The 17,035-nt window shown below is 40.2% G+C and overlaps 1 protein-coding gene across 1 annotated transcript in view; it reads left to right on the top strand.

Moving 5' to 3' along the window:
* The window catches only part of LOC124150101 (focadhesin-like), a 586,265-nt gene that overhangs the window by 472,976 nt on the left and 96,254 nt on the right, over nucleotides 1-17,035 (top strand). The window contains exon 6 of the mRNA XM_048398021.1: nucleotides 4,939-5,040. Within this exon, the coding sequence (XP_048253978.1) occupies nucleotides 4,939-5,040 (102 nt within the window). The remainder of the gene's footprint in view (nucleotides 1-4,938; nucleotides 5,041-17,035) is intronic.

Genomic DNA, 17,035 nt, shown 5'->3' with positions numbered 1-17,035 from the left:
TATCAGATCTTACTCATATATTTTCAACTCTTTCACTCCATTTCCAGATAACTAAATTTTCGTCTTTGGATGAACCATTTCAGGATTTTTTTCTGACCAATGTAAAAATACCATGTTAAAATGTCTGTCACTGAAAATTGTATTATCTTGTTTTGAACCCAGTTATACATAATTGCTCAATCAACTTTGCAATTTACTCTGTGAGAAAAAAAGTATATAGAATGTCCAACTTGTTAACTTTAATAAGTTAGCCATTATCTACGTCATGTTGTTTGATGCTATACTTGTGAGGGAAAGCACGGTACCACTGCTTTTTTACATGAAAACTGTGTACAAAATAGATGATATCATTATCTTTTTACCCAAATTTGATTTTAGATTTTGCTGCATACAGTTTCTCTTTGTCTAGACTTGACAAGTCAGTTATCTACATGATCTTCTTTGAAATAGAAACAAAATACAATTTAAACTGTCCAGGCTTTGATAACCATTCTTTCTAAAATGATACAAAATCTTATTGATTTATGTAGTCATCCAAAGAATCAATTTGGCTCCACAAAGAACAAACTTGTCAAAACTTGATCCATCATGATTAAATTGAGTTTCTCTTGAACCATTCAGTGCAGACAGACTTTTCACACATCAATATCAATCCGTGTTATACCACGTCAGAGACAATGCAATAAAGCAAAGCTTATATTACTGAATCTCCACACGACCATTTAATTACACTTCATTGTATGTATTGGGATGGGAAAATAATAGTTTGATTTGAAGTCTGAAATAACAGACTGTGTTGAATATACCAAGTCTCTTCCAGGAGTGAAGCCGTTAATCAAACGAAAGATGATTGTTTGTTTGGGAAAGAGGAGACGTAACAATGTAATGTAATTTTCGACAGAAAACTGTGTCTGTGTTGGCAAAGTTTCTGGGGTGATGGGTTCCTAGAGACCAGTCTCATTCAGGTTACCAAATGTGGGGCGTCTAACTGATATTGCTGTCAAGTCTTGAAAGGACAAGGTACAATAATTTTAGGCCCCTTAATTATTGGCCCTCTAGATATACATTATTAAGAAATGGGTACGACTTGTTATCAAAGATTTGATCATGAGAATGAGAAATAGACTTTTTGTCAGTCAGTAACATGGTTTAGACCTAAAATGTGATGGTATTTCTAAGATGTGTCACAAGATGCTAAAAGAAAGTTAAGTGGTGTTGTCTGAATACATTATTATGTATTAGAACCAAGTTGACTTTCTTAGTAGAGGTAGGTAAAGACACATTTGGTTTAAACGTCATCTTGGGACACAAACTTGCTCATACATTAATTTTTTCTGAAAATAAAACAACATTACCCTATTTCGCTTATTTTAAATGTTCTTTCATACTTTGTCGTGTCAAAAACTGTCACAATGTAGAAATAAGAAAGTCAACTTTGAACATATCCAGTGGGCAGTAAAGGGCCATCATCCTACCTTGTACTTTACAACCCTGGGGATGCCTTCTGTGGTCTAGTTAGTGGAAGAGTGTCTTCTGTGGTCTAGTGGAAGAGCGTCTTCTGTGGTCTAGTGGAAGAGTGTCTTCTGTGGTCTTGTGGAAGAGTGTCTTCTGTGGTCTAGTGGAAGAGTGTCTTCTGTGCTCTAGTGGAAGAGTGTCTTATGTGGTCTAGTGGAAGAGTGTCTTCTGTGGTCTAGTGGAAGAGTGTCTTCTGTGGTCTAGTGGAAGAGTGTCTTCTGTGGTCTAGTGTAAGAGTGCCTTCTGTGGTCTAGTGGTCTTGTGGAAGAGTGTCTTCTGTGGTCTAGTGGAAGAATGTCTTCTGTGGTCTTGTGGAAGTGTGTCTTCTGTGGTCTAGTGTAAGAGTGTCTTCTGTGGTCTAGTGGAAGAGTGTCTGCTGTGGTCTAGTGGAAGAGTGCCTTCTGTGGTCTAGTGGAAGAGTGCCTTCTGTGGTCTAGTGTAAGAGTCTACATATTTCTATCTGATATAGATCTATCAATTTGTTCTTTTTGGTGTATTTCCATAAATTACATTTTTCACGGCAATTCACATCAGACAAATTGTACAACATTTTTTACAGCAATTCGCATCAGACAAAATCTTTCCCCAAATAGATCCAGAATATGAATTTAAAACATATAACATTAACGTGTGAAATTACCATCTCAAACTAAATGATCAAAGACGTCATTGAACATAGTGCATCCCATAAATCATAGACTATGGTTTGGCAGAAATACTTTCAGAGCCCTCCTCAAGAGAACAGCAACATAGTATTCTAACATCCATCAAGAGAGATCTGGGATCTATTGAACCATCACATTGTACTGACAGTCTGGGTCTAATTAATCAGGAGGTTCCCTGTTGTGTGAGGTGGTCCCAACCCTCAATAGGTACCCATTCACTCCCAGCAGCGGAGGGAAGTTATAGCTTCTTGAAGGAATCATTCCTGTTTGAGCGCCTTCTGTGGTCTAGTGTAAGAGTGTCTTCTGTGGTCTAGTGGAAGAGTGTCTTCTGTGTTCTAGTTAGTGGAAGAGTGTCTTCTGTGGTCTAGTGGAAGAGTGTCTTCTGTGGTCTAGTGGAAGAGTGCCTTCTGTGGTCTAGTGGAAGAGTGTCTTCTGTGGTCTAGTGGAAGAGTGTCTTCTGTGGTCTTGTGGAAGTTTGTCTTCTGTGGTCTAGTGTAAGAGTGTCTTCTGTGGTCTAGTGGAAGAGTGTCTGCTGTGGTCTAGTGGAAGAGTGCCTTCTGTGGTCTAGTGGAAGAGCGCCTTCTGTGGTCTAGTGTAAGAGTGCCTTCTGTGGTCTAGTGGAAGAGTGTCTTCTGTGGTCTAGTGTAAGAGTGCCTTCTGTGGTCTAGTGGAAGAGTGCCTTCTGTGGTCTAGTGGAAGAGTGCCTTCTGTGGTCTAGTGGAAGAGTGCCTTCTGTGGTCTAGTTAGTGTAAGAGGGTCTTCTGTGGTCTAGTGTAAGAGGGTTTTCTGTGGTTTAGTGTAAGAGTGCCTTCTGTGGTCTAGTGGAATAGTGTCTGCCCGGAGAGATGAAGATTGTGGGTTCATACTGAAAGATGTTAAAAGATGGTTCTTGTTGTTACCCTGCCTGGCGTAGGGCATTAAGGGGCTAAGACAAGGACTGGTCATCTCGGAGTCAGTGTCTATTGTGTCTGAATTGGATATATATGTTAAAACTTGCCATGATATCTCAGTAGGCAAGCACTATGAAATCGGCATTAGTCCGACTAACACAAGAAGCCACATGCACATTCATATGCCCACGCACACGCACACGCACACGCACACGCAGTGAAGCATAATAAGCTCCTGTAATTGTGGTACCCTTTGCCAAGAAATCCATCATCACTACTCCGTGCTGGTCCCAAAACACCGTGAGCATGACCTTGCCTGCAGAGGGTTGGACACGTGCCTTCTTTAGGGGTGGTGACTCCACATGCTTCCATTGCATCAATTGAACTTTAGTCTCAGGATCATAGTGATGGACCCATGTTTCATCCTGTGTGATAAGTCTGTCAAAAAAGTTTGACTGGTTTTTTTGGCACATGTCCAAAAGATCCTTTGAGTAATTAACTCGTTCCTGCTTTTGGAAAGGTGTGAGCAACCTGGGAATCCATCGTGCAGACGCCTTATGCATGTTCAAATTGTCATGGATGATTTTTTCCACAGACCCTACACTGATCTTGACATCTTGTGCTAGCTGGCGAACAGTTATACGTCGGTCTGCCAAAATGGCGGTCTCCACTTGATGGATAGTGTCCTCATCAATGGCTGAATGGGGGCGACCAGGAATGGCAGCTGTTTCCACAGATGTCCGACCACACTTGAACTGGCGATGCCAGTGTTTAACAACGTCATATGATGGGGCATCTTCCCCATAAGTTGCTTTCATTTCATCGAAAGTTTCTTTTGGTGTGCAACGTTTCAAATATAAAAACGTAATCACTGCTCGGTATTCTACTGGCTCCATTTTGTCACACCCTACTCGATCATAACACCTGTAAAAGTGGTAAGATTAATAGTTCGGTGCTGCAAATTCAGACATAACCCATAGATACATGTATCATTACACATGTGAAATTTCAACCAAATATGATAACCCTAAATGGTTTAGGGGAAATCTTTAATGAACACCCCTCGTATTTGTATCAGGGTCTGTGTGACTCCACGCTTTTACTCTTGTGTTGTTAGGCAGTATATTGGATCACCATGGTTCTGAAACTCAGACATTACAGACATCAAGGGATTTAATACTGGAAAAAGCACTTCTTTTTTTTTTATAATGTGCTGATGATGTGAAAAAAATCATCATGGCACTGATAATTTTCAAGGACTTTTTCAACATGATTCAATTTGCTGGACTAATTCAATGTGATTAAATTTTGCAATTCAATGTTAATCTGTATCCAGGGCTAATTCAATGTGATTCAGTTTGCAGGACTAATTCAATGTGATTAAGTTTTCAGGACTAATTCAAAGAGATTCAATTTACAGGACTAATTCAAAGAGATTCAATTTACAGGACTAATTAAATGTGATTTAGTTTACAGAACTAATTCAATGTGATTCAGTTTGCAGGACTAATTCAATGTGATTCAATTTGCAGGACTAATTCAATGTGATTCAATTTACAGGACCAATTCAATGTGATTCAATTTGCAGGACTAATTCAATGTGATTCAATTTGCAGGACTAATTCAATGAGATTCAAATTGCAGGACTAATTCAATGTGATTCAATTTGCAGGACTAATTCAATGTGATTCAGTTTGCAGGACTAATTCAATGAGATTCAATTTGCAGGACTAATTCAATGAGATTCAATTTGCAGGACTAATTCAATGTGATTCAATTTGCAGGACTAATTCAATGTGATTCAATTTGCAGGACTAATTCATTGAGATTCAATTTGCAGGACTAATTCAATGTGATTCAATTTGCAGGACTCCTCCCCATCCATTCATCACTGTCCTGACCAACAGACCAGAAAGTTGGCTGCTCCTACAACAGCAGGTGTATGCAATCTGTTGCCATGACAATGACAGGTATGTGTGTTTATTTATCTCATTCCATTAGCCACCACTCGCCTCTTTCCATAACCTGCAATAAGACTCGTCCCCCTAATGATGAATGTTATGTGCGAAAATACGACAAACCAATGAGAATGCATGTATGGCTACAAGTTCTTCGTCAAAGAATCCCTCTGGAATAATTTTTGATTTTACATATGTCTTGCATTTAAAAACATACCCAAGACACAGTTAAATGTATTCAATCATACTGTATAATTCTGCATGTCCTGATGTGCTTTAAATTGCATCTGAAATATATATAATATATGGGGAAATATATGTGAACCATTACGCAACGAGTTGACAATTGTTTTAGGCATGCCCGTTTGCGCTAAGACAGAACTCGGTCACCAAAAGGCCATGAGAGGGGCACGAGCCGCTATTCGGCTTGTCCTGGAATAACACGAGTTGGTCACAAATGAGCTCATTCATGTTTTCATTGTTCGCTTGTCCTGGAATAACACGAGCTGGTCACGAATGAGCTCATTCATGTTTTCATTGTTTGTTTTGGATCACCTAAAACTGTAAACTTATCAACTTGAACATTATTTCGGGACTGGTCATTTATCATACGGTGGGGGAAGTATGGGCAGCCTTTCAGTAGAAAAATACAAAGTTGAAATGAAGGACAAAACTACACAATAATAATGTTATTAATAAAGAATGAATGTTACAAATACGAATTATTTACATACAGATAATGAACTCAAAATACGAAACAACACCAGTGAACAACTCACCTAAAAGACGTCATATGTAAAGAAAGAACTATGTGTACTAAAGAATGTCAGGACCAAAAAAGGACACTAAACTGCTAAAGGACAACGTTGATGATAAAGAACGCCAGATGGTGCAATTTATAAAACATTCCAAGTTTTTTCGCTTTTTCAGCCCTGTGTATGATTAGGGTAGGTCAGGAAACAATGTGATATGTATGTTAGTAGGGCCATGAAAAATGTCCATGATACAGTCCTACAACTCATCTCACTCATCATGACCAATCTACAACATCATTCTATCACTTAGGTCACTCTTCCTATTTTATGTTGACAAGTATATTTTTAGCAAACATAAAATTAATTTTCAATTGATATCAGTTACATATTTCTATCTGATATAGATCTATCAATTTGTTCTTTTTGGTGTATTTCCATAAATTACATTTTTCACGGCAATTCACATCAGACAAATTGTACAACATTTTTTACAGCAATTCGCATCAGACAAAATCTTTCCCCAAATAGATCCAGAATATGAATTTAAAACATATAACATTAACGTGTGAAATTACCATCTCAAACTAAATGATCAAAGACGTCATTGAACATAGTGCATCCCATAAATCATAGACTATGGTTTGGCAGAAATACTTTCAGAGCCCTCCTCAAGAGAACAGCAACATAGTATTCTAACATCCATCAAGAGAGATCTGGGATCTATTGAACCATCACATTGTACTGACAGTCTGGGTCTACTTATCAGGAGGTTCCCTGTTGTGTGAGGTGGTCCCAACCCTCAATAGGTACCCATTCACTCCCAGCAGCGGAGGGAAGTTATAGCTTCTTGAAGGAATCATTCCTGTTTGATAGGACGATAAGATTGGTGTTTTCTTTGTTGAAACGAGTCTGTTACAACTGAGTAATTGTATTTGTATTACATGAATATTTCATTTTATGGGTTTCAAATGTTTATGTTCAAATGATTCAATTATGTGTGTTTACGGGATGCTGTTTAGGACTTTGATTGAAAACTAAGTTACGAGGTGTCGATTTTATGAGTGATATGGCATTTACGGATATGTGGTTTGTATATATATCATGTCTGAATGATGCACAATCTCATCTTGTATTGGATATTGACTGGGGCTAGAATGCAGTTTCCAGAACAGAGCAGACGTGAAAAGCTATTCTGATGTCGTATACTTCCCATAAACCAAGTCTTAACATGAAGTGTGTCCTGCCTTCTTCCCAGACATGCAGTTCATAAGCATCCAAAGAGGATAAAACAAGATGAGGAGTCTGTCAGACATTGTGTCCGTTGCTGCGTTGATCAGCTAATCAGGACGGGTCTGTGGTCATGAGCGCAGGCAGCAGGTGTATGGGGCACTCCTTCTGATGGTGTGAGTGACAGGGCAATATTCAAGGGGATTTGTGGCCTTATTGAAGCTTTGGATCAAGAAATCAATTACCCCACACCTTGTCCATAGTCTTAGAACATATGCAACACTACCCAGGTAGATCAGAAAATCTGTGGGTTGTGTGATCATTTATTGCCATATCATTAGGTGAAACCTGCATCAACTTCCCGAGGCAAGGGAGGTAACTGACTAAAAAAGTCCAGTTTGCACCCTTGCCTATAACTGGGCTGGAATTTCTGAGTTATGTTTTGGGTGGATTTTTTAGTCTATGCATAGTCCAATCAATATTGAGGAACGGAATCGATGTCCTGTTTGTTAACAACATGGCGACTGCCGTGCAGATTTCAGTTGATTCCTGGGGATTTGCATGTGTACTTTCAATTTGGCATCGTCAGACATTTTCCAAATCTGTTCACAGTTTAAAGTGTTGTGCTAAAATATACATGCACTTGGTGTTTGTGAGGCAGGGTATGTGAAACTTTTCTACAACTACCTTCATTAGAACATCTTGACTGAGGGGCGGTCGGGAAGCCTAGTGGTTAAAGTGTTCGCTCGTCACGTTGAAGACCCGGGTTCGATTCCCGACATGGGTACAATGTGTGAAGCCCATTTCTGGTGTCCCCCGTCATGATATTGCTGGAATATTGCTAAAAAGCGGCGTAAAACCATACTCACTCATCTTGACTGGGTACCGCCATTTCGTTTGAAGCAAATGCAAGTGATATGAGAGGTGGAATCTGATTGGTCAATAGGAGGGACGTGGAAGGGACATAAATCATATTAGCCACTGGTAGCGGTACGATCGAGCCACAAAATTCCCGTCTAGTTAGGCTAAGGTGGAAGCTGGACGGTTAACTGGACAGTTAACTTCCTTGCCTCAGGAAGATGCATCATTCTGTAACAAGCAGGTTTTCTGCATTTGTTTGGCTCCATTGACACTTTGAGTGTTTGTGTCTTTGAGTTCTTAGTGTTGAAATGATGAAACTATATCTTACTATGAAACACACAGTTGTCATCGGTAGTCACTGGGATGATAGGTGTTCTCTGTTGCCAAATTCTGGTGTCCCCCGCCGTGATATTGCTGGAATATTGCTAAAAGTGGCATAAAACCATACTCACTCACTCACTCTGTTGCCAAATAGTGGCATTTTCAATGAGAGCATCCAATGACAGAATTTGGTTAGCAATCATTGACATGATGACGCCTACAGTTGCCTCAGCAGAGCCCCACATGACTGAACACCGATGAACTCCTTAGTCATCATTGGTGACAAGTCTTTGGTGTTAACAGGGTTATCCAAAGGCCAATTAAACTTAAGTAAAACTGTCCAATTTCATTTGGGCTTTTTGCCTCACCCTAAAAGTTTTATGAAAACACATCTTACCTTTGAGGTGGCTGGAAAAGACTGATTGGTTACAGTTTGTGTGTGAAATGTCCGCTCAAGTGTTATATATATGGTAATTAAAGCAAGTCTAGCCTATTCTTTTTACCCTATTATCACTCTCTCACCCTCAAACCCACCCACTCGCTCACTCACCCACTCACTATGACAACTGAAGTTTATTATGATCATTTTAGCTTATCAATGATTATTATTAAGTTTATCAGTAATTCACAATAGGTACCTGGTCAGGTGACAGTCAGGTTTCTTTTCCAATTTGATTAGGAAGGCACACGGTGCAGTAACCACAAAGACAACGGTGAAGGATAGACCAGACAGTTTAACTGTCTTCGAGGATCCATCAATCTCACAATGGACTTTGTGCTGATTCAATTCAAGAAAAATGGTTTAGAGTCAGGGAACTACAAACCATCACAGCCTTCATGATGTTACTTTTATCACAGGCATTTAAAACAACAGATCAATTACTGTCAAGATTTGTAGATGACTTTTCACTAAGGCTTCTTGATACGAGGTGAATGGACGGAGGCAGACGGAATGGGGATCAGTTGGTAAGAATGGAAGGAAGCAGACAGAATGGGGATCAGTTGGTATCAATAGAAGGAGGCAGACAGAATGGGGATCAGTTGGTAAGAATGGAAGGAGGCAGACAGAATGGGGATCAGTTGGTAACAATAGAAGGAGGCAGACAGAATGTGGATTAGTTGGTAAGAATGGAAGGAGGCAGACAGAATGGGGATCAGTTGGTAACAAAAGAAGGAGGCAGACAGAATGGGGATCAGTTGGTAACAGTAGAAGGAGGCAGACAGAATGGGGATCAGTTGGTTACAATGGAAGGAGGCAGACAGAATGGGGATCAGTTGTTAACAATGGAAGGAGGCAGACAGAATGGGGATCAGTTGGTTACAATGGAAGGAGGCAGACAGAATGGGGATCAGTTGGTTACAATGGAAGGAGGCAGACAGAATGGCGATCAGTTGTTTACAATGGAAGGAGGCAGACAGAATGGGGATCAGTTGGTAAGAATGGAAGGAGGTAGACAGAATGGGGATCAGTTGTTTACAATGGAAGGAGGCAGACAGAATGGGGATCAGTTGGTAAGAATGGAAGGAGGCAGACAGAATGGGGATCAGTTGGTAACAATGGAAGGAGGCAGACAGAATGGGGATCAGTTGGTTACAATGGAAGGAGGCAGACAGAATGGGGATTAGTTGGTAAGAATGGAAGGAGGCAGACAGAATGCGGATCAGTTGGTTACAATGGAAGGAGGCAGACAGAATGGGGATCAGTTGTTAACAATAGAAGGAGGCAGACAGAATCGGGATCAGTTGGTAAGAATGGAAGGAGGCAGACAGAATGGGGATCAGTTGGTTACAATGGAAGGAGGCAGACAGAATGGCGATCAGTTGTTTACAATGGAAGGAGGCAGACAGAATGGGGATCAGTTGGTAACAATAGAAGGAGGCAGACAGAATGTGGATTAGTTGGTAAGAATGGAAGGAGGCAGACAGAATGGGGATCAGTTGGTAACAAAAGAAGGAGGCAGACAGAATGGGGATCAGTTGGTAACAAATGAAGGAGGCAGACAGAATGGCAATCAGTTGGTTACAATGGAAGGAGGCAGACAGAATGGGGATCAGTTGGTTACAATGGAAGGAGGCAGACAGAATGGGGATCAGTTGTTAACAGTATAAGGAGGCAGACAGAATGGGGATCAGTTGGTAACAAATGAAGGAGGCAGACAGAATGGCAATCAGTTGGTTACAATGGAAGGAGGCAGACAGAATGGGGATCAGTTGGTTACAATAGAAGGAGGTAGACAGAATGGGGATCAGTTGTTAACAGTAGAAGGAGGCAGACAGATTGGGGATCAGTTGGTTACAGTGGAAGGAGGCAGACAGAATGGGGATCAGTTGGTTACAATAGAAGGAGGCAGACAGAATGGGGATCAGTTGTTTACAATGGAAGGAGGCAGACAGAATGGGGATCAGTTGGTTACAATGGAAGGAGGCAGACAGAATGGGGATCAGTTGGTTACAATAGAAGGAGGCAGACAGAATGGGGATCAGTTGGTTACAATGGAAGGAGGCAGACAGAATGGGGATCAGTTGGTTACAATAGAAGGAGGCAGACAGAATGGCGATCAGTTGGTTACAATGGAAGGAGGCAGACAGAATGGGGATCAGTTGGTTACAATGGAAGGAGGCAGACAGAATGGGGATCAGTTGGTAAAAATGGAAGGAGGCAGACAGAATGGGGATCAGTTGGTAACAATGGAAGGAGGCAGACAGAATGGGGATCAGTTGTTAACAGTAGAAGGAGGCAGACAGAATGGGGATCAGTTGTTAACAATGGAAGGAGGCAGACAGAATGGGGATCAGTTGGTTACAATGGAAGGAGGCAGACAGAATGGCAATCAGTTGTTAACAGTAGAAGGAGGCAGACAGAATGGGGATCAGTTGTTAACAGTAGAAGGAGGCAGACAGAATGGGGATCAGTTGTTAACAGTAGAAGGAGGCAGACAGAATGGGGATCAGTTGTTTACAATGGAAGGAGGCAGACAGAATGGGGATCAGTTGGTTACAATGGAAGGAGGCAGACAGAATGGGGATCAGTTGGTAACAAAGGAAGGAGGCAGACAGAATGGGGATCAGTTGTTAACAATGGAAGGAGGCAGACAGAATGGGGATCAGTTGGTTACAATGGAAGGAGGCAGACAGAATGGGGATCAGTTGTTTACAATGGAAGGAGGCAGACAGAATGGGGATCATTTGGTAACAATGGTGCATGGAATGAATAGTAAATGACCATCTGTGAAGACCTGCTCTCTGGTCAGTGTTCATCCTTGTCCTAGAATTGGCTTTATATGATGTCGGAAGAATACAATGTATATAATAAGGAACCAATCATATTCTCTTGTGGTCTGGGATTTCTTTTGAAAAAAATAATTTGTTCCAGAAAATACTAGAAACAAATGGTAGTTATAGGTTACCAAAATTGAAGATTTAAAAACAAAAACAAAGCAATACATCAACAAAAGGTCTTCCAAGGCCTCTAAGATATTACTGGCTGTTCCTCTGCCTGTCTTGTACATGGCACATCACATGAATGCTCCGAACAACTCCCTTCCACTTCCAAGGTCAGAATAAAATGGTCCTGACATACCCATTTGTATAAATTATTTCAGTACAGACAGGTAACAGTACAGCCTAATGCATTTTTTGGTAACAATTCCATTTCAGTTTTGCAGAACACGGAAACACAATTAAGGATGCTTCTGTCAAGAGATTGACAAAGTCATGGAAAGTCTTTTCGGTTTCTCTTCCCACACATTGTCTTTGAAAAGAACCTTAGAATTGAATGATTCAATCAAATGTTCACTGACTTTAGCCCCATGTCATCAGGAATTTCAAGTTCTCCTGAACTGAAGGCTTATATGAGCTTGTAATTGTGCATTGTGCATTGTGCATTATTTGTGGACTCTTCCACTCATGCATTACCCTAGTCGGAGTCTGTAGTAGAATAGGTACCCTTTATATGCTCATGCTACCCTATATATGCTCATGCTACCCTATATATGCTCATGCTACCCTTTATATGCTCATGCTACCCTATATATGCTCATGCTACCCTTTATATGCTCATGCTACCCTATATATGCTCATGCTACCCTATATATGCTCATGCTACCCTTTATATGCTCATGCTACCCTATATATGCTCATGCTACCCTATATATGCTCATGCTACCCTATATATGCTCATGCTACCCTATATATGCTCATGCTACCCTATATATGCTCATGCTACCCTATATATGCTCATACTACCCTATATGTGTATGTGCTTCCTTGGAGATGCCATTGTAGAATAGTGGATCAATACTTGTGATATTAATCACTGGATTGTCTGGTCCAGACTCCATTATTTACAGGCTGCCATCATTTTGCTGGAATATAGCTGAGTGCAGCGTTAAACAACAAACAAACAAACAAAAGGTTCTAGAGCTGGGATGGGTTATTTGGGTACTCAGGTCTTGATTAGGACCTGGGTACCAACAGGATTACCCTGACCTGTGATTAGTCATGTGATATGTTGTTTAATAACAATAATAATAAACCTCCACACTACAAGTCACTAATGTTTGCATTTCTTTCTGCCAATGCACACATTCATTCTGACTATTATAGGTTTATGTCAAGATAAATCTTCAGTCAACTTCAGTGCATGATAGATCGTGATATATGTGGATGTCAATAGTTTTGCCAGAGCTTCGGTAAAACAGTTCCCAATCAGAATTGTGTTCCCAACTCTTGAGAACTACAGTGGGTTTCCAGATAGGGTCAGGTAATAGGGGGTTGGGTACCCGGGTAGTAAATTTAAACTTGTTCCAGCCCTAATAGGTACTCTATATGTGTATATGTTTGGGGATTCCATGGCAGAATAGGTCCATATAGATAATTGTGCCCTCTTGGGTATTCCCTGGCAGAGAAGGTCCCTAGTACCCTGTTATGTGTTATCTCCCATTGGCAGAATAGGTAGGTGGGGTTATGTGGTCCTGTGTACAGTGCACAGGTCATAAATCAGACAGCGGTGGTTGTGGAGAGTAGGTGGATGGGTGACCATATTTGTCAAGTTTGACACCTAAGAGTTTGTTGGGCTTGGCCGTTTCCCACACTGAAACTCATGTTACATATTGTGCTGACATGGGACTTTGTTCGAAATACACCTCTGTTAATGGGTACCTGGTAGGATGAGATGGTAATATAGCCGTTAACCTTATTGTGTCTCATTAGGCAGCTTTGGTTGTATATAGGGAGCTGAGAATGAAATTCAAGTGCACACTGATCTATTGACTGGGGTAAAATGCAGCACTTCGAGCTTCAAAAGGATCGATTTGGCACATTGTGACTATACACAGTAGTAGTAGTAGTAGTAGTAGTAGTACCAATTGTCGAAAACTGATTACATTATTACATTCATCTGAACAATAAGCTATCTTCAGTTAAGGTTTCAGTTTAAGGTTGACATTTCATAGTCTTTCTTCAGTTTCTCTCTTAAGATAGTCAAAAGTAATAAACTCACCGCACAAAAGAAACATGAACCATAGAAACATAAGAGAAGTATGAATGTTAAGAGATGTTTTCCAATGTGTACCACTTAATGACAAAACTAACACAATGTGTACCACTTCATGACAAAACTAACAATGAGGCAAGTGTTACCACAAAGTGTCTTTATTCTTATCACGATATGCTGCACACGATTTCCAAACTTTACACGCTAATCCTGCACAAGACAAATGGTGCATCTCGAGTCATTGATCTATGACGTCACATGTGATGCATTCATGTTCGTCGGTTCACACAACATACCAGTATGTTCATTTGTGCATCGAACCAAATCTGATATTTCTTGAATATGAGTTATTCTTCATATATTAACCAACATCCATCATATTTTTGTTTCTTTTGTCGGTGAGTATATATAGATTAACCTACTTGAAACTTTAGGGATTAGGGATTATGTGTCCCTTGTGAATGAAAGGTGCAAGCCCCTCGCCATAGGCTCAGGATTAATACCCCTCATTCACTCGGGACAGATGATCCACACTTCTTTGTAACACGTTGGTTATTCTCCTAGCATGGCATCTGACTTCAGTAGCATGGTGAGTAGGCAGTGTGTTGGTCAGGTTGTTTATGAATGTATGGAGGTCGTATTAAGTGATTGCTGGACTGATTGATTCCCTTCAAGAAATGTAAACACCAAAATTACAGTGTATCACGTTATGACTGGATTTGGACAGGTGATTGTGCATAAAATTTCCATCAGTTTGTGAAAAGTTTTACGATGTATATAAAGATAAATAGATCATCGCTTATCTTCTGCCAACATTCTCACCATCAGTTACACAAGGGTTGCTGATGAATGTGTGCATGCCAATATACATCAGATCTCTTATTACTGAAGATACACAGGAAACACAAACACGATATCAGGCAGACACTGTTATCCCTGCAACTATTGACATCTTAAATTGGCCAGCACAGTTTGGCATTGATTTTGTCTGAATTTCCCGCCTATGTTTATCTGAAGGGTATTTAAAGTTTGATTCCCACTGAATCTGATATAATCAATCAACATGGAGTGCTTCTAGCATTTGAATTTGTTCTTATGAATAAAACCGTATTTACAGTTGTACGTAGGAAATACCTTTTGAGAGTTAAGTAAGCGAATCTTTGATAAGACGGAAACAACTCTTCTGTCTGTGTTTGGAGTTGTGTCGGAGTGTGTCTGAAACGGATATGAGCAGGGTCGAACATAATAGGCCTTAACAAGGTCATCGAAGACAGCATGTTAGCAGCCGGGCACGGATTGTGAAACCTATCTATATCAGACAGAATAAATGACTTGGCATAAAAGAGAACAGAGAGTGCAGCGCTAAGGCCATTTCCTGTCATTTGTCATGTTAATGTTATCCAATTTAGCCAGACTGTTACACTGAAACCCATGTTAATCACGATTTTATTGGGAAAGTAGGTGTAAACAAATATTACTTTTCTTCAAGAAAGACTTTCACATTTCCCATGTGAGTTTTCCAGGGCAGAATGGGTCTTCCCCGAAGTACGTTGCAGTCAGCAATATTCTAGCAAAATATACTACTCAAGTATACTATTCAAAGGAAGTTAAGGAACACCTGATTCTTTCATATCACTATAGCTAATCTGTTGTGTCATGTCATGGTCTTCATCCACTCATGCTTATTATGAGAAATGACTAACGGGATCAGGTGGTCAGGCTTATTGAATGGCTTAATGCATGTTATCATATCCCAATTGATCAATGCTCATGATGAAAATCACTGGATTATCTGGTCAAGACTTGAATATTTACAGACCGCCGTCATGTAAGCCTAAATATGGCTGAGTGCAGCGAACAAACAAACAGACAGACTGACAGACAAACAAACAAACAAACGAACACACTGACGAAGGTCATGGCATGTCATTGTAGTCTGATGTATCACTAGTTACAGCTCCAGTCCATGGTTAATAATTTACAGCCATGAGATAACTTAAGTCTTGATGACAATTGCATAAAACCTTCACGTACTTACTCTCTATTTTTACTGATTATTTGACAGTGATCCACTTTAAATCGCTATGGTGCTGACGTTTATCTTTCCCATTAATCTGTTACTGCCGCAGATCATGAAGACATGTGTCCTATTAGGCCATAATTGATCCATGGGTGAAAATTTGTCTGGCAGTTGTCAGTTCTTTCTGTTGAGTGACAAGTAAATTTCATTGCCGTTGATGCATGTGTCAAATGACTTGCATGCCGCATCACTTCAGAGTCACCTTGAGGCCATTGTGAAACGGAACTGCTGTCTCCGGTCCATCCAAAAATACAACTGAGTTAGGATGATATGGTCTTGGTAATTGTTTTGACATGTAATTCATAATGTAGCAATATTAAATAACTGAGGGATCCAGATACTGTCTTTGACCATTGAATATTTGCTGACATGTTATCATTCACACTGGGTACAGTGATCACTTGCTACAACACTACCTTTGGGGCCAAATTATTGATGAGCGTTATGGACGATATTTAACTGATGTGGAGTTGTTGGCCATGTAGATGATCAACAAAACAGTACACATGCTCTGCCAAACACGATCACCGTTGAACGTTTCAGAGTTTAAAAAAAAGACTTATTGAGTGTTATGCGCATTAAAAAACAAACACATCTTATACCTTCAGCGAAATCTGGTAAACAAACAGGTATAACAAACTTGGTCAATAAAAATATAATATTTGATATAAAACATCACTGGACATGATGTATTTCCTGCTCTCCAAGCGGGTAGCCTAGTGGTTAAAACATTCGCTCGTCGCTCGATTCCCGACACGGGTACAATGTGTGAAGCCCATTTCTGGTGTCCCCCGCCATGATATTGCTGGAATATTGCTAAAAGCGGCGTAAAGCCATACTCACTCACTCACTCACTGCTCTCCAAGGCATTGTTTTATATGCAGAGATTAAGATTAAGATGATTGTATTCATAGTTTCTGTTGGGGATTCAATACTGGTATATCTAACTCCTTTGGGTTCAATCTATGGTTGGTATTTTTAAATCAATTAGTAAATCTTTTACATATTTTTCTGCTTGAAATGCTGTTTCAGGTGACTTCTAATCTGGGCCTACTTGCAAAACATGATCTTAGAGCTAAGATGATTGTAACTCTCATTCTTTAACATAGGCTTACAACAGTCGTAGCTCATCCCAGCAATGCGGGTTTAAGGTTACATATCACAAGCAAGACGGTGCAATCTTGTGCATTATTCAGAGTTCATGTATACACAATGTTCCAACATTAGCTCATCCCAGCAATGTGGGTTTAAGGTTACATGTCACAAGCA

This window comes from Haliotis rufescens, unplaced genomic scaffold (assembly GCF_023055435.1).
Source record: "Haliotis rufescens isolate VD_foot unplaced genomic scaffold, xgHalRufe1.0.p SCAF_1, whole genome shotgun sequence".
In the NCBI taxonomy this organism is placed as follows: Eukaryota; Metazoa; Mollusca; class Gastropoda; order Lepetellida; family Haliotidae; genus Haliotis; species Haliotis rufescens.
The sequence above is the reverse complement of the archived record's forward strand: the minus strand, read 5'-3'. Positions and strand labels throughout refer to the sequence as shown.